Raw genomic sequence first — 26800 nt, 5'->3', positions numbered from 1 at the left:
CGGTGAGAAAAGGATGCAATGCCTGGGAACCATGCTTTATTGCTCTTTCAACTTCCAGTTCCCATAAAAAACCTGTGGATTGGCTGGAAATGGACTGAGCAGTTGGGCACTTGGGAGAGTTTTTGAAGACAGGGATTTAATGTAATATTTTGCATGGGAAATATTCACATCTTGCCTTGCTTTTCTGCTTTCACTATCTCTCAATAAAAGTTCCTTTTGAAACAATGCCAGTTTCAAGAGTTCTGCTTTCTTGGGAGAACTAGCTGAGGCAGGACCTTACAATTACCTTACTACACAATAGAAACATGCTATAAATATTAGTCACCAAGAATCATTTTACTTCCTATTAAATTATTGGATGTTTCATATGTCAAAGCATTTTTAAACATGCATCCAAATTTTGCTTTAAATGAAACTCTGGGACAAAAACTGGGCAAGAAACATTCTACCCCTTCCCCCCTTTTTGAATTAATTCATTACAGTAGTTTTAACAACAATAACATAGTTCTCAAATAGTAGGCTGACTGAATTATGTATTACTACTTAACTATGTACAGTATAACTGGATTGGTCTAGAAAAACATGCAAGAAAGGCACAGAGACAGAAACAGTGCTGACTCTTGGCCATCAGTCTCCTGGAAGAAGAAAGCCCTTGAACAGAACAACAACAACAATAACAGTAGTAGTAGTAGTAGTAGTAGTAGTAGTAGTAGTAGTAGTAGTAGTAGTAGTAGTAATGGTCATAGGAGCCCTTGTAACAATACCCAAAGGGTTGCTTAGATACATGAAAATTCTGAACTTATCACACCTGAATATTTTGACTTTGGAAAAAAACCCACCCTACTCAGAACTGCCTATATACTCAGATGTTAGCTTAACAGCTCTTAAGTCCTTGGTTAGGACTTGAACTGCTAAATTTTACCAGTCCCAGACTATGAATTGAACTGAGGATTAAATCTTAATAATAATAGGAGTGAAATTATGTATACCAGTTCTTGAGCTGATAAGTATTTCTTCTTATGAGCAGGACTAAAGGGTGACAGGATTTTGAAATCTTTGAAAACCATCCAATCTCTCCCACTCCTCTCTGAGAAAGGACAATTTATATCACATTATGTTGGAGCTCTGATGTCATCAGGCAAACACTGGAAGATATTTGGAACTAGACAACTACCTGGAGCAGACCTCTTCCTTTCTTCTTGAAGAGGAGACCTGAAGTATCCAATGGATTCCAAAATACCTTCCTTATCACCACAAGATCACCATTATTTAAAACAAATATAATTGCCATACATTATATGTATATAATTGAACATGTATTTCTTCATATTGTTCCAGGAATGAAATCTATCAACTTGATTGGTATTTTTCATAAAATAAGAGGAAAGGAAAATGTTCTGGCATTGTATGAATTTCTTGAGAAATTAACAATCAGTTCTTCTTGTGGGACTCAGTAGAATCTTTTAAAGCTTTATCAGGTATCACAAAAACTAATTGTTCCCCCAGCTGTCTTATCTGGTTCCTTTTTTTTCAGAGAAGGTTTAAAATTATGAAGGTTTTTAATACATAAAGCTGTTTCAGTATCATCAAACCAACCTAAACTAGAACAGGCACACCCATCCTAGTTTCAAAAAATATATGAATCAAAGATAACATTTTGAATCTCCCAAATATTTTAGAATCAAGGATAATCTTACAATGTTTAGCACTCCCTAATTTTATTATATGATTATAAGTTGTAACCGAACAATGTCCAGAGAACTCTGTTCAACAAAACAAAATAAAAATTTATTGTAAAGCAGATATTAATCTCTAGTAACATCTGATTCTATCCTAGAATTTTCTGTTAGAGTTAAGAAATTTGTGTTTTTCAGCTGGACTCAGCAACATGATCAGCTCTCACCTACCCTTGGAGAATGAGAGAGTACATGGGATGGTGGAATTCATGAAGAGAGATGATAGGATACATTCAAAAAGACAAACAAATCCTAAAAGATGAAGGTTGATCATGAAATACTTACTCCTGACATAGGGGTGTAGGCAGGAGGAGGGCTGTGTCCAATTTCACTCTAATAGGAAAGAAAAATGGAATGACCAATATAGTAAGAGGTTACATGGATGAAAAAAAGCCATATGAATTCTGTGAATTGGTGGAAAAACCATGAAGAAATTAGAGGGATTATTTCAAACACAAGCCAAATTCACCCCTTCTTGCTCAGCACACCCCCAGAGGCAGTTTTGTGTGAGCTCAAGGTATGGAGGATTTGACTGTAGAATGATTAAGGAAACTCTGAAAAGAGGTGTAGGACTTTTTTGCACAAAAGAATGATTAGCATGCAGCAGGTCAGTTGTCCTTTTAAAATAAAGATTCAAATGGGATGATCTACTACTACTCACCTGGTCTAAAAAGAAGAGAAAGGATATATTGCTTAACAATGAAGACAACACAGAGATTTCACCTGGATAATATCATAATCCCACAATATTCATTCTCTATAGAATGCTGGCTAAAAGATAGCATATAAAAAGAGATACCTGTCTCTATGGCAGATTTTCAATGATTGAAAAATTAATGTACTCGTAGTTCAATAACACAGAAAGATAAGTCTCTATTGCTGTATGCTGCTTCTCTTTCTACATTTTCATCCCAGTAATGTCCTAATGTCCTGCATCTATCGCTAGATTTCCTAGCAACAGATGCAGAATGTTTATTTTTCTAATACCCCCCTCCCAATATCAGTACCACGAACATGTATGCATCATAATGTATGCATTATATATGAAGACGAACATCATGCATCATCAGTATCATGAACATGTTCTTTATGCATTCTTCTTTGTAAGGAGGGCTTGGTAAGCAGTATCATACATACAGACACAACATGGCATAAGTCCCTTTTGGCATTTCCAGTTCTCCTGGCAAGGATTTTTGTTTTGCTGCAGACTCTATTTAGAATTGGGATTTAGCTGCAAGTGGCTCAGAAGATTAAAGAAAGTTCTGCCCACAACTATTTAGTCACAATAAAATGCTACTGGTCTGCACTAATCATTTAGCGATTTTCATTTTTATCTCAAGTATCTCTCTTTTCCTTGTAACGGATTGCATGTTTTTCCTAGAGTGCTACTAATAAATGTGACCATAGTATTTCTGGATGCTTAAATATGGATTTACTTATATCATATACAAAAGAAAAGGTAGCATTTAAAGACAAATGGTGCATGAATAAGAAATATGTCAGTAAATTGTGAAACTGTGTGTCAAATCTACCTTTTCATAACTCTTAATTATGTCAGAGTTGGAGTAGAGAGTCAATAGATGGTCAGGTTTGGCTGTGATGAGTCTGATGAAGCTTATATCTTTAGAAAACTTAAAGGAAAGAAAGACTACAAAAATATTTGATTATCTCAATTTATGGTGACTATAATACATTATTATTCAAGATCTCATTGCAGAGACATTTTGCCTGCGCTTAAAAGCTGAAAACGTTTGGTCAGAATGAGCCCTGTTTGCTCAGCAGCAGTGAGCAAGTGAAGCACCTCCACTTGACCTCCAACTTAGCTGTGGATATTCTCTCCCAAACCTCTTTCTTCTTAGCTAAGCTCATATATCAGAACTGTACTCTTCAGCTGTGCATTCATTTTAAAACTGGATAACATCCAATGATGTACAAAATGCAAACTCCATTACACCCCAACAATATTTGTTATAGATGACTGAGGCAGTTCAATGTTTAACTATACAGAACTGTCACCATCACACCTGGTTCTTCTCTTAGATCATGATATTTCTGGATGGCAACTCACTCTATAATGTGTTGATTTTCCTTCTTGATAACATATTTGTTTAAACTAAATAACACTTAACACTTTATAGCTATCAGCAATATTGTTGAGGAAGTACTGCAATTTGATATATGTATTTTTATGAATTATATTACTAGAATATAGAAAGATGCTAAGAAAATACAGAATTAAGCTGTTATTTTTACAATGATGCATCTCATGATCTTTTTCAACTCATTAATAAACAATTGGCACAATGGATCAATATTATCCACCTAGTGAAATTTTTGACCCTAACACTAACCCAATAAAGTTGCTTCAGGGACATTTAATTTCATCAGCAAGTTCGTTATTTGTTAACTGTACTAATATGATACTAGTAAAGCAATGGATTTCACTGAAAAATTCTTCAGGAGGATAGGAAACTTTGCATTGATTGATACATTTAATATAATAATAATAATGGGAAACCAATTCAGCCTTGCAGCCTCATAGACATGTACAGTATCTCAGGCTATATGAATACACTCCAATGTCAAGAAGGACTTCTACACAAAAAGCCTCTAAATGAGAGAGATGACTCTTTCATTTTAAAATTATTAATTTTAATAGATTATTAGCTTTTCGACAGATATGCTATTTAAGGTTTCCAAAGGATCCACATAACTTCAAATACTATCAAACACAAAATACTAAGCAAGGCTCTCAATATTTTTTGGGGTAGTTTTATGGTTATATTTAGCATGAGTGGTGATATAATGATACAAGTTCCATAGTGAGAATATGGTAGCATTCTTTGTTATGCACATGTGATGGTTACCAGCTGGCTTCTAGGTGCTGGCTATTACCTATACACTCTTAATGGCATAGCACTTGGTTATTTGAGGGATGACCAGTTACCAATTGCTTCTATTCATCTGGTGAGATCAGGCAGAGTAAGTACATTCTGAGTTCTATCAATTAAGCAGTGTCATCTAATGGGCTCCAAAAAGTGTGTTTTCTCTGCTGCAGTGCCTGCCCTTTGGAATAAATCACCTCCCCTCAAGATCTGAATGGCTTCCTCCATGGCAACACCATGATGACATTCAGGAAGCTCCTGAAGACATGGCTATAGTTCTAGACCTGGGGGCAGGTCATGGATGACTCCTGCTGGATAGGGGGTTCTGTTAATATGTCTCTCTTTGAACCACTCAAGAATGGTTTTCTTTTGCAATTTTTAAACTGAAAATCCTGCAGAGTTGGGTGCCCTCTAAATCGATTAAACAAATAGTTACAATCCCCCCTTCCCAACCAAAGAAAGAAAGCTAGGAACAGATGAAATGTGGATTAGGTGTAATAGTAATGCAATATAACATTCATTTTGGTGTAGTGGACCAACATGTAGTGGATTATTAGTGGTTAAGGCATCTAGCTAGAAATCAGGAGACCATAAATTCCAATCCTACTTTGGGCATGAAGACAGCTGGGTGAACTTGAGTTGGTCACTTTCTCTCAGCAGGAAAGAAGGAGGCATGGCAAACCACTTTGGAAAAACTTTGCCAAGAAAGCTGCAGGGAATATTCTAGGCAGTCTCCAAGAATTGAACATGATTCAACAGAAGAAAACATGTAATGTAATTGTTTTTAAAATGTTTTTAAATTGCTTTCTAATTACATAGCAATATTGTAATATCAGACGCTTCAAAAACACTTTTTTGTGTTTAAGATGCAAACCAGATTTCTTCCATCTGCCCTCACTTTACTGATGATATATGCATTTTTCATTGGTTGGGAAAATGATATATTGGCAGAAAGTAACACAGGAAAAAATCCTTCAAATGCTATTTTTATATAAACAGAAAAAAATGAAGCTCCATATTGGGGCAACAGATTGAAATAAATTCTTGAGTCTTGAATTATTATATCTATGTTTTGCAGAGACTAAAAACTAAGAAATATGCATGCATCCATTCCTGTGGGCATGTGTGGATCAGTTTATGAGTTCGCTAATTACTAAAACAGACTTCTTTCATTGCTTGGCACAGCTGGTGATGAAGGAATTTTTTTTAAGAAGTAAAGCAGACTTGTCAAAACACTGCTAAAAGTGCTTTACCATCTACTCAGTTCTGTTAGATTAGTGACTGGATTTAGTTTGCTTTCCTCATTCTCTTATTATAGTTACCAAAGCAATTATTTCCATAACCCTTGTCTGTGATGTTACATTATAAAGTACCCCAATTTATTTGTGCATTAACAAAGTTAACAAACAGTATTGTTGATCAATAAGGAGAGCTAAATATTTAGAGATGAGGTTATAGAGAATGGGGTGAGATATGGAATGAGGATGTAACTGGTTGTAATTTAAGAGACAGCAATACATTGTTAATGCTGAATATGCTTGCTAGGTATGAAGGGAAAAAGTTTCTTTTTCTTGTTATTGTTTTTGGGGAGGGAATTTTTTCTTTTCTTTTTCTATATATACTAAGTTTTACTGCCCTTGATCTTGGAAGTCGTATATAGGTAATATAATATATGCAGTTCAAGAAGGATAAAATGGCTAACGTGGTCATATATTGTAATTGCTTTATGGTGTTATTCATTATGCAGTATTAATAGATATTGTATCTGTGAATCTTGCTATATCTACATCAGTACGTTAGTCTGTATCTGATGAACCATTTGAATTCTTTCTCTGTGTTGCCCCTTCCATCTTACTTTGGAATTGGCTGGTATCATTTTGCCCATATCGTCATTCAGAGATCATTTCTTGTAGTTTCCCCTCTGTAAGTATTACAAAGCCCTCCTAAGATGATAAGGCAAAAGATATAGATTTCTCCTATTTTGAGGTAGTTACAGATCAGCCTTTGACACATATTGCAGAAGATCCAACAGTGTCTCCAGTGTCTCATTCATCCTTTCTGCCATGTTTGTAATCCAAACTTTATATGTTTGTACAAACATTTGTTGTTCAGCTAATGTGGAGCTGTCAGGAAAAACAGTAATATCTGAAAAGGAATTCAGCATAACTGATGTCACTTTTCATTAAGAACTTTGTCCAGTTGCTTTGTCTTTTTCTCAGCCAAGGTTAAAGTTTTACTAATTCAGTGAGATTATGTGAGGAAATACAGTACTGAAGTGAGCAAAAAGAAAGCACTAAATTTACTGAAATGTGTTATTCTTAAAAGGTGATGGAAGAATTCACCCAGCCTTGTAAGATCCTTTCCTAATAAACCAGGCATTGTTGGCATTTGCAATTCTCTATCCAATACATTTTACATATATTCATTATGGGACATGTTTTGTACCATTTTTTAAAGACTGAGAGTCATCTTTGACCTTTTAGAAGTTTGCCAAGACCCTGGTTAAAAAAGAGACAGGACTGAGATTGATTTAAGTTGATTTGAAATTACATTGTATACAATTAATATAATTTCTGTTCATATAGCTAATAATTTCCCCTCCTAATTATATTCAAAATTAAAATTTGTTGGAGTAACTCTAGATTGTGTGTCCCTGCTCAAGGCATCCTCTGCAGTATAGATGGTATAAAATGGTATTAAAAAATACCATTGGCTGAAGAGCTTTGCCCCTGTAATTCTGGCAGGTAGGAACTATGGAGAACATGTTCTTCTTCCTTGCTCCCTTTACAGAGACATTCAAACCAGATTCATCCTGCCCGCCCTGATGCTGCTCATAGATGAACTGCCTTTTGTTACAACACATGTGGCTAGATTTTGCGCAGCAACATGGAAAATCCACCAGACCTAGTAGGCCAATTTTCACTAGCCAAACATATTCTATGTAACTATAATTCATTTAAATTTTAGATATTATCACTTTTTGTTATTTTAGATGTTATTATACTTTGTATAAGTGCAGGTGGCTGTTAAAGCAATTGAAAAAAGCACCATCATTACTCCATGCAAACCCTTTGTTTATACAGTAGTCTATTTATGTTTTGTCATCGTAATTGTTCCTATAGTTATAATTGTTTTTATGTATCTATTTTTATTGCATTGTAAGCTGTCCAATGTCACTCTGGGAAGCAGAAAAAATAATATAGTATAGTATAGTATAGCATAGTATAGCATAGCATAGCATAGCATAGCATAGCATAGCATAGCATAGCATAGCATAGCATAGCATAGCATAGCATAGCATAGCATAGCATAGCATAGCATAGCATAATAACATAACATAACATAACATAACATAACATAACATAACATAACATAACATAATAATATATTTAATATAATATAATAATAAATATGCTTTATAATTTAAATATAGATTTTATCCTGGTCCTCACTTGGAATAGCTTGTTTTATAAATGTATTTTAACTTTCTCTTAAAGTTTATTTCCTTTATCTCTGTCTCTCTATCACACCCACACACAGACACACAGACACACACACACACACACACACACACACACAACACATTCACAGAGTACTCTGCTTGTATTAGTCTTTGACAGTAACACATTGAATTGAAATTGAAATAATCAAGGCAAAGGGCAGATATTTTTGGAGTATGTTTCCTCTTAATGACATTTTATTAAAGGTTGGAAACTCTCATGATATTTATTAGATTTATCCACCAGAGATAGTCTTATCTCCCTTGATTCCTTCTATTATGGTCCAGAGGGAAAGTACAGTCTTCTTTTCTGGTATGCTGTGACTACTTTGTAAGGGCTCCAGCAGGAAAACCTACTAAGTAGAGACAGGGATATGCAATATAAATGGGGAACACAGGTCAAGTTTTGAAAGTGACCATCATTGTATTCAGTTTTTCCAAGTTAAATCATACTTATAACAGTTATTTAGCAGACTGGTGAGAAGGCAGTTTAAATGGAGAAGACACAGCACCAGGATTATTATCCTTAAACACTGCCTAGTCCAAGTGTAGTAGCAGCATTTGTTACCCTACAAAAACATATCTCTTACCTAGCATTCTATTCAAATCCTATTTTGTCAGGTCTCTAACTCTGAATTGCTGCCAATAAAAACTCCCTTTTTACAACCCTGTAATCCCTTAATTTGAGTTAGAGTTGGGGCAACTGGATGGAGCTCAGCGTTTATTGGCTGGAATGCCCTTCCTGACGCCAAGCAGAGTTCACAGCAGATATTTTTTTCATTGCACCATAGGAGAAAAAAAAATATGCTGCCACCTAGGATCGAACTCTCAACCTTCCGAGTAGGAGGCAAGCGTCTTCATCACTAGACCAATACATTGCTCTCTGAATTGCTATCAATATATGTATAAGTAATCATACTGATACCCAATAATGTTAAGCTGGTACACACTGGTGCAAATTTTTTCCCCATCTTCCCTTAGATAATCCTGTGAAGAAGGTTAGATTGAGAGAGGGATTAATCCAAAATAATTCAAGACATTATGGTTGAGTTATGAATCTGGATTTTCTTGAATGGCAGGAAATAAATTACAATGAATTAGGCAGAATTCTTAACATTAAGAATGGGTTCCCTTGACCAGATTTTCCATAATTTGGTTTTATTTCAGAGCTTCAAGTACAAAAAGGTCCAGTCAGTCTGCCCTTAACTTTGTAATCTATTCATGAATTTATAGTCTTACAGATTAGAAGTAACACTTAGCATTACCATTTTGTTATCATATTTTCTGGAATTTTTAATAAATGGACTCTGGTGTCAAAATCCAGTAACAGTAGCAGTAAAGATTTTTATTTTATATGCAAAGTAACCTTATGTGAAACAAACCATGTTTCTTTTGAAAAATCTGATGAAGATGAAAAGGATAATCTAGAAGAGGCGAATTGTGCAAAAAGTGAAAGCTTGTTTGGATTATAGAATAAGTGAATTTAAGAGTTCCTATTTCCTAATGTCTATACTGTCTTTCAACACAGAGGTTTGCTCCTTCTATTCCTTTTCCTGTATTGTTCATAAAAAGCAGAAGAAACTCAGTTCATGCAAGGGGCTCTTTGTGAGAGAGATGGGCAGTTAAGAAGTTTGATATCTAAATAAATAAAGATTGCACAAACTACTAAAAACAATGACATAATACAGTCACCAAAATGATTCATTGGATCATCTGTAAAAATTATCATTGCCATTAAAGAAAACATGATGGGAAACTAGAATTGAAAAAGTAGCCAAAAATGAACAGATTAAGATACTGTGAGATTTCCAAATATAAACTGATAAAAATCTTGCCCAAAAAATGAAACTGGCCAAAGGAATAAAATATCAGCTCCTACTTGACAAGGTGATTCTGGAAAACTGCAAGAGAAGGAAGGCCAATTTGACTGTAGCATGGATTGATAACAAGAAGACATTTGACTCCCTATCACATGATTGGACAATTAAGTGCTTATAAATTACAGGAATCCCTGGAAGCATTGGAAGCTTTGTGCAAAAATCAATTGCCCAATGGGAGACACAGTTGCTGGTCAATGGTGATAGACTGGGAGTGGTTAATATTCCAAGGACTGGAAAAGATAGTTCCCATCTTCAAAAAAGGGGATAAAAAACCAGATTTAGCAACTAAACTAAAGACCAATCAGATCCTGGAAAAGATAATCAAGCAACAGATCTGCGAACACATAGAAGCAAACAAAGTTATAATCAGAAGCCAACATGGCTTCATCAAAAACAGATCATGCCTAATAAATTTTATTTCGCTCTTTGACCAAGTGACCAAATTAGTGGATCAGTGAAATGCTGTGATATAACATACTTCAACAAGGCATTTGACAAAGTAGACCACATCCTACTTCTTGGAAAGCTAGAAAAATGTGGGATAAACAGTACCATCACCAGATGGATTTGTAACTGGCTGACAAACCATACTCAACGTATAGTCCTTAGTGGAATTATATCTACATGGAGAGAGATGGGCAGTGGGGTACCCCCATGGTTCTGTTTTAGGCCCAGTACTCTTCAATATCTTCATTAATTATTTAGATGCAGGAGTAGAAGGGGAATTCATCAAATTTGCAAATGATACTAAGCTAGAAGAAATAGCTAACATTCCAAAAGATAGGCTCAAGATCCATAAGGATCTCGACAGACTTGTACATTAGGCCTTATCTAACAAAATGAAATTTGATGTGGATAAAAGTAAGACTTTACACTTAGGCAAGAAAACCCATTTATACAGGTACACATTGGGTGAAACCTGGCTTAATAGTAACTATGAGAGGGATCTTAGAGTGCTAGAGGACAATCACTTAAATATGAGCCAACAGTAGCCAAAAAAGCCAATGCAATTCTAGATTACATTAATAGAGGAATAGAATCAAGATCATGTGAAGTATTAGTATTGAATTACAAAACCTTAGTAAGACCACACTTGGATTATTGCATCCAGTTTTGGTTACCACAATATAAAAATTTTTTTGAGATACTGGAAAGAGTATAGAGAAGAGCAAAAAGGATGATTAGAGGGCTGGAGGCTAAAGCTTATGAAGAATGGTTACAGAAAGTCTAGTCTAGTGAAAAGAAGGACTAGGGGTGACATGATAGCAGTGTTCCAATATCTGAGGGACTATCACAAAAATGAGGGGTCAACCTATTTTTCAAAGCACCAGAAGGCAGAACAAAAAGTGAAGACAGGACAAAAAGTAATGGATGGAAACTAATCAAGGAGAGAAACAACCTAGAAAGAACTAAGGAGAACTTTCCTAATGGTGAAAACAATTAATCAGTTGAATGCCTTGCCTTCAGAAGTTGTGGGCATCCCATCGCTGAAGGCTTTTAAGAAGAGACTTGTCTGAAATGATATAGGGTCTGCTGCTTAAGCAGGGGGTTGGACTAGGAGATCTCCAAGGCCCCTTCCAATTCTGTTATTCTATGTTATAAGAGAGGAATCTTTCAAGGAGATTTATTAGTACCACTTTTGTTTATCATTGCCCTAATTCCTCTCTCAGTTACAGTATGCTGAACATATCAGGCTATTGAACATCAAAAACATTTTCTAGGCTGTCCCACCTCTTAGACATGGTGAAGCTGTATGGCAAAATACCATCTGAAATGGAATTGCTCTTCAGCACTGTCCATATATACAACCAAGACATTGCAATGGAGTTTGGAGTGGATAAATGTGCAAACCTCACCATCATCAGGGGAAAAGTTTTAAAAACTAAAGGAATTAGGATGCCTGTGGAAATAACATCATGAGTCTGGATGAAGACAATCACTACAAGTTCCTGGCATCTTTCAAATTGACAAGCACACTGAGTTCAAGAAGAAGGTTAGAAGTAAATACATCATAAGAGTTAGAAGACATTAAAGTCCAAATACAGTGGAGGAAATATCACGAAGACAATTAATACCTGGGCAATTCCAGCCATCAGCACTTAGACTTACTGTATATACCAGCTTCATAGTGCTTTACAGCCCTCTCTAAGTGGTGTACAGAGTCAGCATATGGCCCCCAACAATCTGGGTCCTCATTTTACCAACCTCGGAAGGATGGAAGGCTGAGTCAATCTTGAGGCCATCTTTAAAACTTAGTTGAAGAACTGTAATTACTAGCAATTCTGATGGATAGTGCCCATTCAGTCCTGGACTACTTAGTTTTAAGAGAAGTTAAACTCAAACATATATCTTATATTTCAAAAAAACAAACTTTAATAAAATGACAGCTATGATAAATAGGGCCCCATGGCAGGAGAAGATAAGCTGAAAAGGTCAGTATCAATAGGATCCCCCCCCCCAAAAAAAACAAACAAATAGTAAATAAACATTTGCAAACTGAAAAATAATGGAGAAGCCAATGTGATTACAAAAAAAGAGGCTGGAATTGAAGAAACTTTGTCAGGAAAGCAGAAGCTTGGTGAAAGTTGCCAAAAACTATCAAAGAGATTGGGAGAGTCACCATAAGAGGAAAAGTCATACAGTAAAAGCCACAAATATTAAACTTAACAAAGAAAAGCTTTTTATATTGCAGAAATAAATTCAAGCACACAAACCTGAAATAATCAAAAAGCTATCAACTATAAACAAAATGAAAACATGGAGATGGAAAAATGTCTGAAGAATTCTTGGCCATTGTATTTATCCAGATTTTACTTGTGTGATTTTTTTTTATTAAGAACATGCAAATTCATGGAAATTTGTTTGTTTATTTAACATTCATATTTCAGTAATCAAAGAAAAAGGACAGCTATTTTGAAGAAAACAAGTTTTTCAGAATTCAAATCCTACTGACTACTAAAAGCAAAATGTGATTTCTTGTAAATCCCAGCTTTATGTATTTATTAACATTTATTTATTAAATTTATATGCCACCCATCTCACCATCAAGCGACTCTAGGAGGCTTAGAGCAAGAAAAACAAACCACAATATAAAACAGTAAAATGATAAATAATAAGATTAAAATGAATGATAATAGTTGAGGATATAATCTACCAGCCAGAATTCCTTGATTGACAGGGTTCACAGCATGCCCCTTCTGCCAATGCAAGTGGGGTCAGCCAATCCCATTGGGGTGAGACGATTCCTCAGGTAACCTGAACCCATGCCATAAAGAAGGGGTGTCAAACCGGCAGCCTGTGGGCTGGATGCATCCAGCCCACCCCTGCTCCGCAAAGGCAAAAAATGTCATGATATGCAGGTGACGCACTTGAATTTGACACCTGTGCCATAAAGGGTGTAAAGATGATAATTAACACTGTGAATCTGACCTGGAAGCAAACTGGCAACCAGTGCACCTTGTGTTACATGGAGTGTTACGAGGGCCACCATAGGGCCCCCAAAACTGTCTGTGCAGCTGCATTGTGTGCTAACTGCAGCTTCCAAATACTCTTCAAGGGTAGCCCCATGTAGAGTATGCTGCACTAGTCCAGATGAGAGATGACCAAGGTTTGAGTGACCAAGTGACTTTATTTAATTTTATTCAGAATGGTGTATAATCTGGTTTCTGAGTTTTATATTGCTTTAGGTACCAAATGGTAAATTCCTCAGTAGCTCTGACAAGGTATACTTTTCAAGTTAGACTTTTTACTTAAGTTTTAATTCAAAGCTATCAATTATTCAGTGGGGATGTGCTAATATTTGGGGAAAGATCCTAAACCATGGCTACTTGCCCTCTATTGTACAGCTGCTGCCCTAAGTTGAAAGAAATTCAGGCAAAGTCTGTGTGGAATACAGACAGCTGGTTTATGCAAGTGGATCTTTATAATATGCTGCAGATACCCCAGTGGTGTTACAGCTAGAAAATATAATATAGAGCTGTCCCACCAGCTCAGAGCAAATATTTCAAAAGAACAGGATGGTATTTACAACAGATCTAAACCAAAATGAAATCAAATTGAAGGACAGTCCCCAGGGGAAGACATGCCTCTTCCCCAAGAGTACCAAAGAGAAAACAGACACTGCTTTGCAGAGGAGAATCTACAAGAATATTTCAATTTGCATCCAAAGTAGGCAGGGACATTTTCAAAGAGACATAGCAAACTAGACTAGAGCATATGGCAAGGGGATAAGACTTTTCCTTTTTTATTTTTTCCAGGGAAAAAAAATACAGAGCCAGTTAGCAGGCTCTTAGCAGTCTACCTTGACAGCAGTAAGATGGACTAGAGGAACGGGAACACTTCACTGCTAACCATTCCCTGAGCATTAACTGGATGTGCCAGGAAAATGGATCATCAATCAGAGGCTTCATCCTCAGTTTGAGTCCTCATTCTGCTCTTGTTACATATAAGGAGCTTTCGTTTACAAAGGAAACAATCAGCAGGGAATTGTCAGCTGATTTCACTTTCACTTTTCCACCATTTCTAAAAACTTTATGTCCTGGATGATGCCAGCTTGAGCTGGGACTAGAGAAGCAGGCATTCAGAATGTCACAACAGAAGCTTAAAGGAGGCCTGTTGTAAGCAGCCTTTTATCCTTTTGCTGTTTGTCAACAGGCTGGCAATGCATTATATTACATATTCTTCCTATCAAACAAACAGTCATACCCTGATTACAATGGGGAATATTACACTGAAGCTGCTATTACCTCATAGATCCCCCCCCTTTTTTTTTGGTCCTATATCTCTCTTTCTGCTTTGTAGTTTGTAATGGATGCACACAGATCAATGATGAGCCTTGGGTGCAATCCTATCCCTTAATGGATTTAACCAGTTTAATGAAGTGGTTAAAGCATCAGGCTAGAAACTGGGAAACTGCAAGTTTTAGTCTCTAGAACCTTAGCACAAAGTAAGCTGGTGATTTTGGGCCAGTCACTTTCTCTCAGCCCTAAGAAGGAGACACTGGCAAACCACTTCTGAAAATACTTGCCAAGAAAACTGCAGGGATTTGTCCAGGCAATCTCTAAGGATCAGACTCAATTGAAAAGGGGGGAGCGGGAAGGGGGAAGGGGGAAGGGGAAGGGGGAGGGGAGGAGGAGGGGGAGAGGGAAAGGGAGAGGGAGAAGAAGAAGAAGATCAAAAGATCAAAAGATCAACCGGGTGATGGAAGATAAAATGTGGAATGAAAAATCACAGCCAGTCATATGTCCTTTCTCAGGGAGTGAATGAAAGTGTAATTAGAAAGTCAAGGCTACAGCTGTGTATTACTACTCTTGTAGTAAAGTATCTTTGGCTTGCCTCCATGGAATGAGAGTACTGAAAGTGCTATTGATTATGTTATGTCTTGTTTACAATGTTGTTATTTCTACCAGACTAAATTGGATTGCACCACATTACGCCAATGGGGGGGGGCACAATGGCTCCTTCCACTATATCATGTTTCATTTAAAGCACAGAAATTTAAGAATAAACTTCTGAAGTGTCTTGTTTGTCAAACAATATGGTTAGAATCACTTTAATGAGACACTTTCCTTCAGTGGCCAGGACAGTTTCAAAGCAAATGAATTACAGTATAGCATAAGGTAGAAAACAAAATGCCTCCAGTGCTGTATTGTAACTGCAGTAGAAATGCTCACTGATGCTTGGCTTCAAGATAAATGGAGGAAACAAGGATGACCTGACGTTCAAGAGTGAAATGTTGAAGAGAGAGTGCTGTTTCTAATTGATCGTGGGGTATGTGGAATGAAACATCTCACACAGCTTTCAACTGATATCTAGAGGAGTAATTCTTTGCATTAATACATTTGCATATGAAGCAGACTGAGCAGAGGAGGCAAAATCAAGAGAGAGGACTATAGATTCCTAGTTGCCTCTACATCTTTTTCCTTGCCCAATTCCAATCCCCTTTTCTTTCCTTAATACTAGTTTTCCTTCGTATGCATGATCTCATGCCTTTTGTGACCTCTGTCTCCATGCCACACCACCACAGGTGACAATATCAACAATAACAAAAGCTTCTGATGTCTCCAAGTCTCAATCTTGCCTTGCTGTTATATACATTTTTAAATGCCCAGGGGATTTAAAAAGAAACTAAACAACATAGGAGGCCTGGCATTCTGAACTTTCAAGTGGAATACTTTTTAAGCAGCAATGAATCAAAAGGCCACATGCTCAGTAGCAGCAAAGGGAAGGGGGAACACAAAACAGGTTTGATGAACATGTTTCACTTGCCCCCTCCCCATTACCCTTTCTCTCATTGCTCCCCCCCTTCTGCTTTATCCAGTAATCAAAGGATATTCTGAGCCTCTCAAAAGCCATCATCCTCATTGAAAATGAAATGGAGCACATCTTCTTCAAAGCTTTTACAGAAGCAATCACGGTAGAAGCAAGAGGAAAGGTCTTAGGGGGAGAGAGGGGGGGAGGGGGAGGGAGGGAGGGGGAGATCTGAATGAGTGGTAAGAGGAGACAGCCTAAACATCTGAATACAAAGTTGATGATAATATTCTCAATTTCATTATGTAAGAGATAAAGGAAACCATAATTGGATATTCTTGGCTTGAGAAAGGAAATAATAGCTGCCTTGATGAAATTTTCTCTGTTTCAGATGAGTTAACATAGATCTTTAAATCTACTACAATAATACATTCAAAAATATTTAGAGAGAGAAAATAATAATTACCATTTTTACTAAACCTTTTTACTTCTTGGGTTTCCTTTTGTAACTCTTATTTGTTATTTATAATTGTTATTTCTGTTTATTCCTTAAGACTAACAAGAATAAAGAAGGCAACTTCGTTTTTTTTTTGTAAAATGTATTTTTCCTCATAGAGCTTTGCACAGTACAGATTACCATTATGACCAAAACAGTAATGTGCGGATAGGCCTTTGAGTCAGTTTTGATTCCTGGTGACTGCCTGGACAAGTTGATGCAATTTTCTTGGCAAGATTTCGGAAGTGGCGTGCCTTTGCTTGCTTCCTAAGGCTGAGAGAGAGAGTGCCTAAAGTGCAATTAGAAGTCACAATTTCCTGGTTTCTAGCCTAATGCCTACAAAATCCAAACAAAATAAGAGTTAAAGGAAATTCAACCTGGACCTGCCAATTTGGAGACTATCAAATGCCAGTAAGACAGAGTAAATATTTCTTCTGCCATTTTTAAGATTGTTTGGAGAATGTATTTTTTTTCAGAATGGAGTACTGCACTACTTCTATGTTTATGACTTGTGTAATACAATGTTCATACAGCAAGATACCTTACATATGGAATTATAAAAATAGTATTATTTGCACTAATACTATTTGGACATTAGGGGGAGACTAAAGACTTTAAGCAGAAGAAAAAAATTAAAAAGCCTGATATCAGTTAATACTGGGACTTGCATAATGATACAAAACATTGTAACAATGGAAATATTAAAAGAGATTTTTGAAGAATGGAGGCAGAAGTCAACTTCAATATTAACTACAACATTAACGTTGTGATGTGAGTAATGATGTCTGCTTCTATAGCTTGTATCTAAAAAAAGTTGATTAAAGAATGACAGATATTGAAAATTTTTATCTGGTAAGATAGATAAAGTACAAAATATGAAACTACAAATAACAGGCCAAGGGACTGATTCAGAAAAGGATGCTTTACTGGATAAGGATGACATGATAGCAGTATTGCAGTATTTGAGGGGCTGCCACAAACTATTCTCCAAAACACCAGAGGGCAGGACAAGAAACAATGGTTGGAAACTGATCAAGGAGAGAAGCAACCTGGAATTAAGGAGAAACTTCCTAACAGTGAGGACAGTTAACCAGTGGAACAGCTTGCCTTCAGAAATCGTGGGTGCTCCATCACTGGAGGTTTTTAAGAAGAGACTAGACAGTCAATTGTCTGAAATAGTATAGGTTCTCCTGCTTGAGCAGGGGGCTGGATTAGAAGACCTCCAAAGTCCCTTCCAGTTCTATTCTATTTATATACCAAAGAAACTGGCTGAGGTTGTTAAAAATGGAAATTCAAATGATAAACTAAGAGAATGACCTGGAAAATGTTTTCTTACTGAACTACAAAGGAAGCTTGTTAAAACCTTCAAGAAATCTGTTCAGTGGGATAAAGAATCGAAAGAAATAAAATCCTATGACAATGTTTGATTGAATTAAATCTGTTATTGATTGAAATAAAGCTGTTAGAAGTAAAAGGAAGGAATATAAAGTTGGTTTATTTGATTAATGTTAAAATAAAACATTTTGTTGCAACGTTTTGGCAATGCTTTATGGATTTTTTGCTGACACTGGAATTGAAAAGCTGATGCTATATGAAGGTTCTTAAAGATAAGGATGGGATATCTTTTTTATCTTATAGGGAGTGTAAAATATTAAATGTATTTATACTAACTGAGTTGAAATCACTTTTTTATATTTCTTTTTTTTTGTTATATTCTCATTTCTTTTTCTTCTTTTTTGTTTTCCTTGTATTTTTTAGTTTTTCTTTCCATTCTCTTTTCTTTCTCTAAATTTAGTTTGTATTAATTTTTTTACTATTGTAATTAAAATTCTTATCAAAAGTTGTTTTTTTTTAAAAAACACCAGAGTCATGGCATTTCTTTCCCCTATTTCCTTCAACTCTTAATTAGCTCCATAACCTTAATTATATAAAACAACTTGCAGTTTTTCAAATTAGTATACAGACTCTGACAGGGTACAGTACCTCATAACTACACACAAAGACACCCAGAGATATCATGGCTGCTTTAGATAGTTCACAGAAAAGCCAAAAAAAGTCAAAATCAAATGAACTTCTCCACTTTTCTTAACTAGTCAAGGTTCAAAAAGAAAAAAAATATCTCTGTCATGGAGTGGATGGAGGAATCTACCAAATAGGGTCTTCCTCGTGGGCAGGCAAAATAATAGAGATTGTAAGGGAAAGGCTCAGGGATCTCAGTGTCAGGAAGCCAGAGAGGCCAATAGAACACAATCCCCTGTGCGGGTGTAAGCACACACACTCCACTGCAGTCTCCAGAACACCAGTCCTATGAAGAGGTACCCCAGATCCCTTTAAGTAGAAAATGGAGCTTAAAAGTGGGATTTGCCACAGACATAAAACAATTGAAATGATAAACAATGATAAACAATTTCTGGCAACAGTAGAGTAGTTTATATCAGATCTTTCTGACAGCTCATTTTTTACTTCATAACCAAAGAATAGAATTTGACTTTTAAAAAAATATGCACAGGCGTAACTGTAAAGGACAAGGAACATATTATATATAAGGTCAAGAAACATATTATTCCATGAGCATCACCCTACCTAACTTTGCAAGAAAGCTAAAAATCTTCATGAGAAAATTCTCCACTGAAATATCTTATATGAGGGGATCAAAACCCCTGAAATTAGTACAAAGAAGGAATTATTTTCTTTAATTCATTGTATAAATATTCAAATAAATGTACAATTTAATAAGACAAGTCACTTTTTCATTAAACTCAAAGAAAAGATTTCATAACTATAGATTCTATATAAGAGCATGAAAACTTTACTATAAAATTTAATTTCCCAATAACAATGAGTATAAACAGCTTAAGCTGCTTCAATTTATTTTCCATTCATGGTAATCCCATCAATTGCAACAGGTCCATTTAATATTTATATTCATTAGCACAAACAAGTCTACACTTCAGTTAGCCCAAGGAAGCCGTATGCCAAAGAATAGTGATTGTAAAGACTGAGCTTGGAGTGCATTTTACTTGTACTCTTTCAGCCTTGCAATGAATAACAGTTCATGTTTAATATGTTTTAGTATGTGTTTTCTCTCCAGAGGAACAACTCTAAATATGTTTCATATTTAGCCAGAATCTTCTTACCCTGTTGGAGTCAATTCTTGTCCTTGAAGTATAGACGGGTGGAGGAATATTAAATGCCTGAGGGACAAGATATTCTTCAGCATCCATCATGTCTTCCAGGTCTCCCTCATCCAGCAGATTCTGGAAAAATTTGCTGTCATTTGGGCTAGGTAGCTTCATGCGGTCATCCCCCTGTACCATGTCACATTGATAGAAAAATTAAAATGATTATTCTGATCAAATCAACAATCTATCTGTTTGGTGGACAGAAATCAATATTATTAGCTATCACTGGAGATTTTAGACTGGACAACTATTTGACTGGGATGGTATAAGGCTCCTGTCATGAGGAGACAATTGGACTAGAAGACCTGTGAGGTCTCTTTCATCCTTGTGACTCTGTGATTCTATGGATCTAGCTATATTATATTATTTCATATTTCTCCTTATTGAATACCCTTGTTCTTTCCACAAAAAATAAAATCATTTTTTTAAAAAATTCTTCAGTAGTATTCTTTTCTAAATATTAGGATTATGTCATTGCCAAATCAAAACCTTGTATTTAAACTGGTTTAGTAATAAAAGTATTATGGAGAAGGGTAAAGAGATGTTAAGATGTTACTACTTTCATAAAATACAACTGTTGCAATGTTAATTTTATGCCTAGCTGTAAAGAAACAAAGCTTGTAACAGCCTCATAATGCAGATTTGTTTTCAATATCAAGAGAACTCAGGTTTAGCGGCTTGCAGAAGTCTATTTGTGGGAAGGGAAAAGTAAGCATCCTTGCTCTATAGTGGCAAACCTGCCTTGCAGATTAAGTCTCTAGCATCTCCAGTGAAAACTCCTAATAGACACTGGAGAAAATCTTTGTCTGAAATCTTTGAGGGACGCTTCCATTCAGTTTACTATTCTGAGCTAAATGGGAAATAATTAGATGTCATCTAGGGCAGCTTCTTCATTGTGGCTTCTTGGTTTAAAGGAATATAATTCTAATAGGTAAAAGTTAATCTGATTTCTCACCTGAATAAAATAACTTTTTTTTTTGTTTGCAAAGTTGGAAACCTATTGTTCCAGCATGGGGCTTTTGACTGTCTTAACTTTCTTTTCTGTGTTCCTTTGGGAGTCCTCGGATTGTTGAAACTGTCTTTATCTGTCACACTGATATTGCCTTGCTCCCAGGCCTCACTTTTTATCTTTTTAGGTGCTGGAACAGAAATGCTAACTTTGAGAAATGTGTAGAATATATTATTTGAGTGCGAAATTGAAGGTGTTCAAGCTGTCCACCATTCTTGATGTATTTTAACAATTTAATGTACTGATATTCAGGCTTTGCATTTTAGCTAATCTGTACTAGCATTGACCAGAAGAGCCTCTAAAAGAGGAAAGAATTTTTTTTATTTTAATGCACATTATTTTCAAAGTTAAAAAGCTTTTGCTGAACAGAACTATATTTATATTTTAATGGCTAGCTTCCTATTAATAAAAAGTATCCATTGTATTGCTGCTGCTCATGCTTATAGAAGAATCTGATATATTTAAGAAAAATATGGTCATATGCTAATGATGAGATGAGTACAAATATAGCACATCCAGAACATCTTGAGATAGAAACAAGTGTTTTCATCTTGCTAGAAGCATTGTGTGGCGGTTCCAACCATCCTCAAAGTATTCCAAGTTGAAACAGCCCTGTTTTAAGCTCAAAACTAATAATGGATGCACAAAGAGAAACTGGGTGAGAATTAAAATATTTCATCTTACTGCAATTTGGGGCAATCTTTGTTGTTCTGCCTAATGATAATATAAACACAAAAATAGCACAGGAAAAAAAATAACCCACCATAGCTAGCTCTTTAGCTGAGGCAGGGAAAAAAGAGGTTTGCTGATCTAATGCATATTTGTAGCTAACCTTAGTGTAGCTAACTTTGGTGAGGCAAATACACATGTAATGTTTGCATTGACCAGCCTCTTCTCTGGACCACCTTCACAAAGCTGTGAGCATATTCAGGTGCCATGATTTGAGATACAAATATATTCTAAGTATATAGAGGACATTTTGAAAGCATTGTGATTAGCAGAACTACCGAGGTGATTTTTTGCCACGGGCTTTCAACACAAAATGGCATATTTCATTTTCTACTAAATAGAACAGAAGTAACATATGCCCCAATTTATCTGTTTTCAGCAACTTGCGAACACTTCAACTACTCTCAAAACTCAAAACAGTGGTGGAGACTGTTCTGAAAATGCACAGGCATTTCAAAAATTCAAGTTTAAATAAACAAAAACTGCTGAGAAAATGGTTGCTTGTAAATAGCCATTATCAGCCAGGAAGAAGCAGGAGGAGAAAGAAAAGAAGATGAATTTAGGCCACTTACTTGAATGACCAAATATCTTTGAGGATCCCGAGCCATTCTAGAAAATTCAGCAGCCAGCTCCTTGAACTTGGGCCGACTATCAGCATCAATCATCCAACCTATGGCCATGAGCAAAAAGAGAGAAAAAATGCTTTTGTTAGAGGACTTCCTTTTTTCATAAATGGTTAATTAAAATAGTAATTATGAGGAGGCCATTGGAAACTAAGCAGTTATTTCTAAAATTCCTCAAACTGATCATGTCCTCAAATTTCTATTTTAAACATTATTTTTTTAATCATACTCTGCAAGTCAACTATCTTATTTTTTAAACCTCTTTCTGAAACTAAACACATACAGTAGGACCTGACTTGCAATAAACATTGGTATGAGTTACAATTAATATGTGTTTTTTTTGCATATGTTTTTTTTTCTTTTTTATTGTTCATTGTGCTTTACACATTATCACCATGGCCCTGAAGTTTGTGATTGCATGAGTTATCTGTTCTGTAAAGCATTTTAGTTATTTCTCTCTCTGCTTGTGGCTGAGAGCTGTAATGTCCATCTTCCAACTTCTGAATCCCAGTTTGAGTCTGACAATTGGATGTTCAGTTCCAGCTGCTATGTAGATTTTGGTTGTCTCTAATATTCCCAACCAGGATAAATCTTTTAGAATCTTCTTTATATTCCAAGGAACAAATATCTTTAAAAATAAACCTTTTTCAAAAGCATAAATGTGGCTGTTAAATATGACAACATGAATATCCATGAGTGTTTTTTTAACTGAATTTCACCCCTGCCATCATTAATATTTGTTTATCTGTTAATGTTGAATATAGCAATAGCAATTAGACTTATATATCACTTTACAGTGTTTACAGCCCTCTCTAAGTGATTTACAGACTCAGCCTATTGCCCCCAACAATCTGGGTCCTCATTTTACCTAGCTCGAAAAGATGGAAGGCTGAGTCAACCTTGAGCCGGTGAGACTCGAACTGCCAAATTGCTGGTAGCTGGCAGTCAGCAGAAGTAGCATGCAGTACTGCATTCTAACCACCATGCCACCACAGCTCTTATGTCACTGCATATTCAACCTGGTTGCTGTTTATGCTGCTAGGGAAGCATTTGCCATGCAAAGAAAGTTTCTTTTTCCTTTCTCTTATGAAGCTTGTAAGAAATGGTTACTTTGCTCTACTTCTCTTCTGTAAGTCAAAGGACACAAAGTATTTTTAAACAGGTAGATTCTGCTCAGCAAGAGGCCCTAGCCCAGTGGTGGCGAACCTATGGCACGCGTGCCAGAGGCGGCACTCGGAGCCCTCTCTGTGGGCACGCGCACCATTGCCCCAGCAACTTGTGAAATTGCCTCTAATATACAAATATATCAATGTTCTCAGATATTATAGGATCAGTCAGTGCAGTATAAAAATTCATAGGAAGAAATATGGATCCACTCCATATAGATTCATACTTCCCCAACCATGATCATGCAATTAATTCCACCAAAAGAGGGATGAATAAATCATCATGAGCACTTTTCCCATTGCTCATAATATATCAGTGTGCCTCTCTTATTTTAAATGAATCAAAAATTATTAAGATAACTTTATTAAGGAAACTGAGGAAAAAAGAATAATGCAACAATGGTGATGACAAGGCCTAATAATTTATTTTCAAAATCAGTACTTTTGCTATATCAATAAAACAATATATTTATTTGTATATTTCTAAAGCAACTTACAATAAAAACCTTAGACTCAAATAAATTTTTAATTTCCAGTGCAAAGTGTGAAATTCTGGTTTAGTTTGTCTGACATGAATAATTCAGACTTGATCTAAATCTTTGTCAGCTGAAGTTTTTATCAGAAGAATCAATAAAAACTTTTACTTGCCCACTGAAATTACTTCAACCAATATATTAAATAAAAGTTTTCTATGGACAAATAGTAACTTTTGTGAGGCTTGTATTTAAATTTCTTGTATTTACATCTACTTTGAGAAAAGCAGATACAAGAACAAAAGATGAGCTATTAATTGCTTCTTAAGAGAACCCAAACTAAACTAACATTTATCACAGTTAATAAACCCAGTTTACAGCCTCTACATTGACCATGATTTTAACTGCTCAAGGCCAAAATATCTCACATTAATTTTGGATGCTTTTACTTCTTCCTCATTTCCTGCACTGTTAATTTTTGACATTTGGGTTGATATCAGTTATGGTTTTGCTTTTTTTATAACTTTCTTGTGCTAAAGGCTTGATTATCATCTGGCATATAATACCAGAAGCAGGAATTCTTCTTTTTCTTCTCCTTTTCCTTCTCCTTCTTCCACTTAGCCAGTATAAAGTTGATGCTTTTTATCCAATTGCTGTGCCCTGCTGCTGCCACTCAACTCAAACCATTAGTGGGATCATCTTCTTTGTATCTTATAATAATGTTTTCACCTGTATATGTGAGCAGCAAGCCACATGGAAGAAATGGCTGTTGTTAATCTCATTTAAATTAAACCAGAAATACCACAGAGTATTTCTTAATTCTTTTAAAATTAAAACTGGAGCTCCAGGATTTACATCTTCTAGCACTTGAACAGTTGGGGAGGGGGATGTGCCAGGTGAGAATCCAGATGCAAACATAAACAAAATAATTTGTCTCTGGATTCTCCTTGATTCTAATGTTCTCATAGAGATGCACTCTAGTTAACATGACATATCAACTTCTATAAATGGCTTGTACAAAGGAAAACTACACCCCCAAACTGATTTTGTTTCATTCTATTTTTTATATTGAAATTTGGAAAAATGTTAATCTCTTTACAGATTTTCATATATGATTCTAGAAAAAGCATGAAATGTTATCCTCTAATAAATCAGTTGTCATAGAAAGGGCGGTCATTTGAGTGCAATGGATTTGATGTATGGCAATACTGTGTTTTATCTACTAACAATAAGGATCCAACTAATGCAAGACCCTTCAGTCAGATTCATCTCCTTATCAACTTCAAGATGTTAATGTATACTATTTGAATATAATTTACATAACTGTTTTATGATGCTTCAAAATGGCATGTATTACTACAAAGGATTTGTGACAGCCAGCTGCAAGGGAAAACTTTTCAGTAAAACTCACCCATCCAAAAAGCTAGAATCAAATTAAAGCTACTCACATTTCACCATTACCATGTAAACATCAATGGTACAGATAGGAGGCTGTGGTAACCGCTCTCCTTTCTCTAACAAGTCAGGAATCTCTCTTGTTGGAATCCCATCATAAGGCTTTCCACCAAAGGTCATAAGCTCCCAAATGGTGACACCTAAACAAAAGTGAGAATTCTTATTATAGTCCATGCACACCTGAAACACATAATCATTTACCGGACTATAATACTGTAGTCAATGTTATAGGAGCAATTCTGGTTAAAAAATATGCAAAACAGACTTTTTCCATGAGTCAAAAGATAAAATAGAATAGTAGAATAGAATAGAGCTGGAAGGGACCTTGGAAGTCTTCTAGTCCAGCCCCCTGCTCAAGCAGGAGAACCTATACCATCTCAGACAAATGACTGTCCAGTCTCTTCTTAAAAACCTCCAGTGATGGAGCACCCACGATTTCTGAAGGCAAGCTATTCAACTGGTTAATTGTCCTCACTGTCAGGAAGTTTCTCCTTAATTCCAGGTTGCTTCTCTCTTTGATCAGTTTCCAACCATTGTTGCTTGTCTTGCCCTCTGGTGCTTTGGAGAATAGTTTGACCCCCTCTTCTCTGTGGCAGCCCCTCAAATACTGGAATACTGCTATCATGTCACCCCTATTTCTTCTTTTCTTTAGACTAGCCAAACCCACGTCCTGCAGCCGTTCTTTGTATGTTTTAGTCTCCAGGCCTTTGATCATTTTAGTTGCTCTTCTCTGAACTCTCTCCAAGGTCTCAACATCTTTTTTTGTAGTATGGTGATGAAAATCGGTTGCAGTATTCCAGGTGTGGTCTTATTAGGGTTTTATAAAGCAGTACTAATACTTCGCTTGATCTTGATTCTATGCCTCTGTTTATGCAACCCAGGATTGTATTAGCTTTTTTGGCTGCTGCTGCACACTGCTGGCTCATAGTCAAGTGATCTTCCACTAGGACTCCAAGGTCCCTCTCACAGTTGCTGTTTTTGAGCCAGGTCTCACCTAATCTATACTTAGACCTTTGACTTTCCCTGCCTGAATGTAAAACTTTGCTTTTCTCCACATTAAAACTCATTTTGTTGAATAGGGCCCATTGCTCAAGTTTGTCAAGATCTTTTTGGATCCTGAGCTTGTCTTCTGGAGTGTTGGCTATTCCTGCCAGTTTGGTGTCATTTGCAAATCTGATGAGATGGAGCTTTATGGTACCCTACTGATTACTTCTCTTCATGTGGATGTAGTACCAATGAGGACTACTTGCTGAGTATGATTTGTCAGCCAGCTACAGATCTATCTGATGGTGTTGTTGTCTATCCCACTTTTTTCTAGCTTACTAAGCAGCAGGTTGTGGTCTACTTTGCCGAATGCCTTACTGAAGTCTAAATATACTAGGTCCACAGTGTTTGCTGGTCTACTAATTTAGTTACTT

The 26800-nt window shown here is 36.0% G+C and overlaps 1 protein-coding gene across 1 annotated transcript in view; it reads right to left on the bottom strand.

Moving 5' to 3' along the window:
* The window catches only part of ERBB4 (erb-b2 receptor tyrosine kinase 4), a 593387-nt gene that overhangs the window by 11052 nt on the left and 555535 nt on the right, over positions 1-26800 (bottom strand). The window contains exons 27-30 of the mRNA XM_015831035.1: positions 25376-25522; positions 22238-22335; positions 19883-20053; positions 2022-2069 (exon numbers count right to left, since the gene is read on the bottom strand). Of these exons, the coding sequence (XP_015686521.1) occupies positions 2022-2069; positions 19883-20053; positions 22238-22335; positions 25376-25522 (464 nt within the window). The remainder of the gene's footprint in view (positions 1-2021; positions 2070-19882; positions 20054-22237; positions 22336-25375; positions 25523-26800) is intronic.

The sequence above is a fragment of the Protobothrops mucrosquamatus genome, unplaced genomic scaffold (assembly GCF_001527695.2).
Source record: "Protobothrops mucrosquamatus isolate PMUCROS unplaced genomic scaffold, P.Mucros_1.0 scaffold_253, whole genome shotgun sequence".
Lineage (NCBI taxonomy): Eukaryota > Metazoa > Chordata > Lepidosauria > Squamata > Viperidae > Protobothrops > Protobothrops mucrosquamatus.
This window is presented reverse-complemented; position numbering and strand designations above follow the sequence as displayed.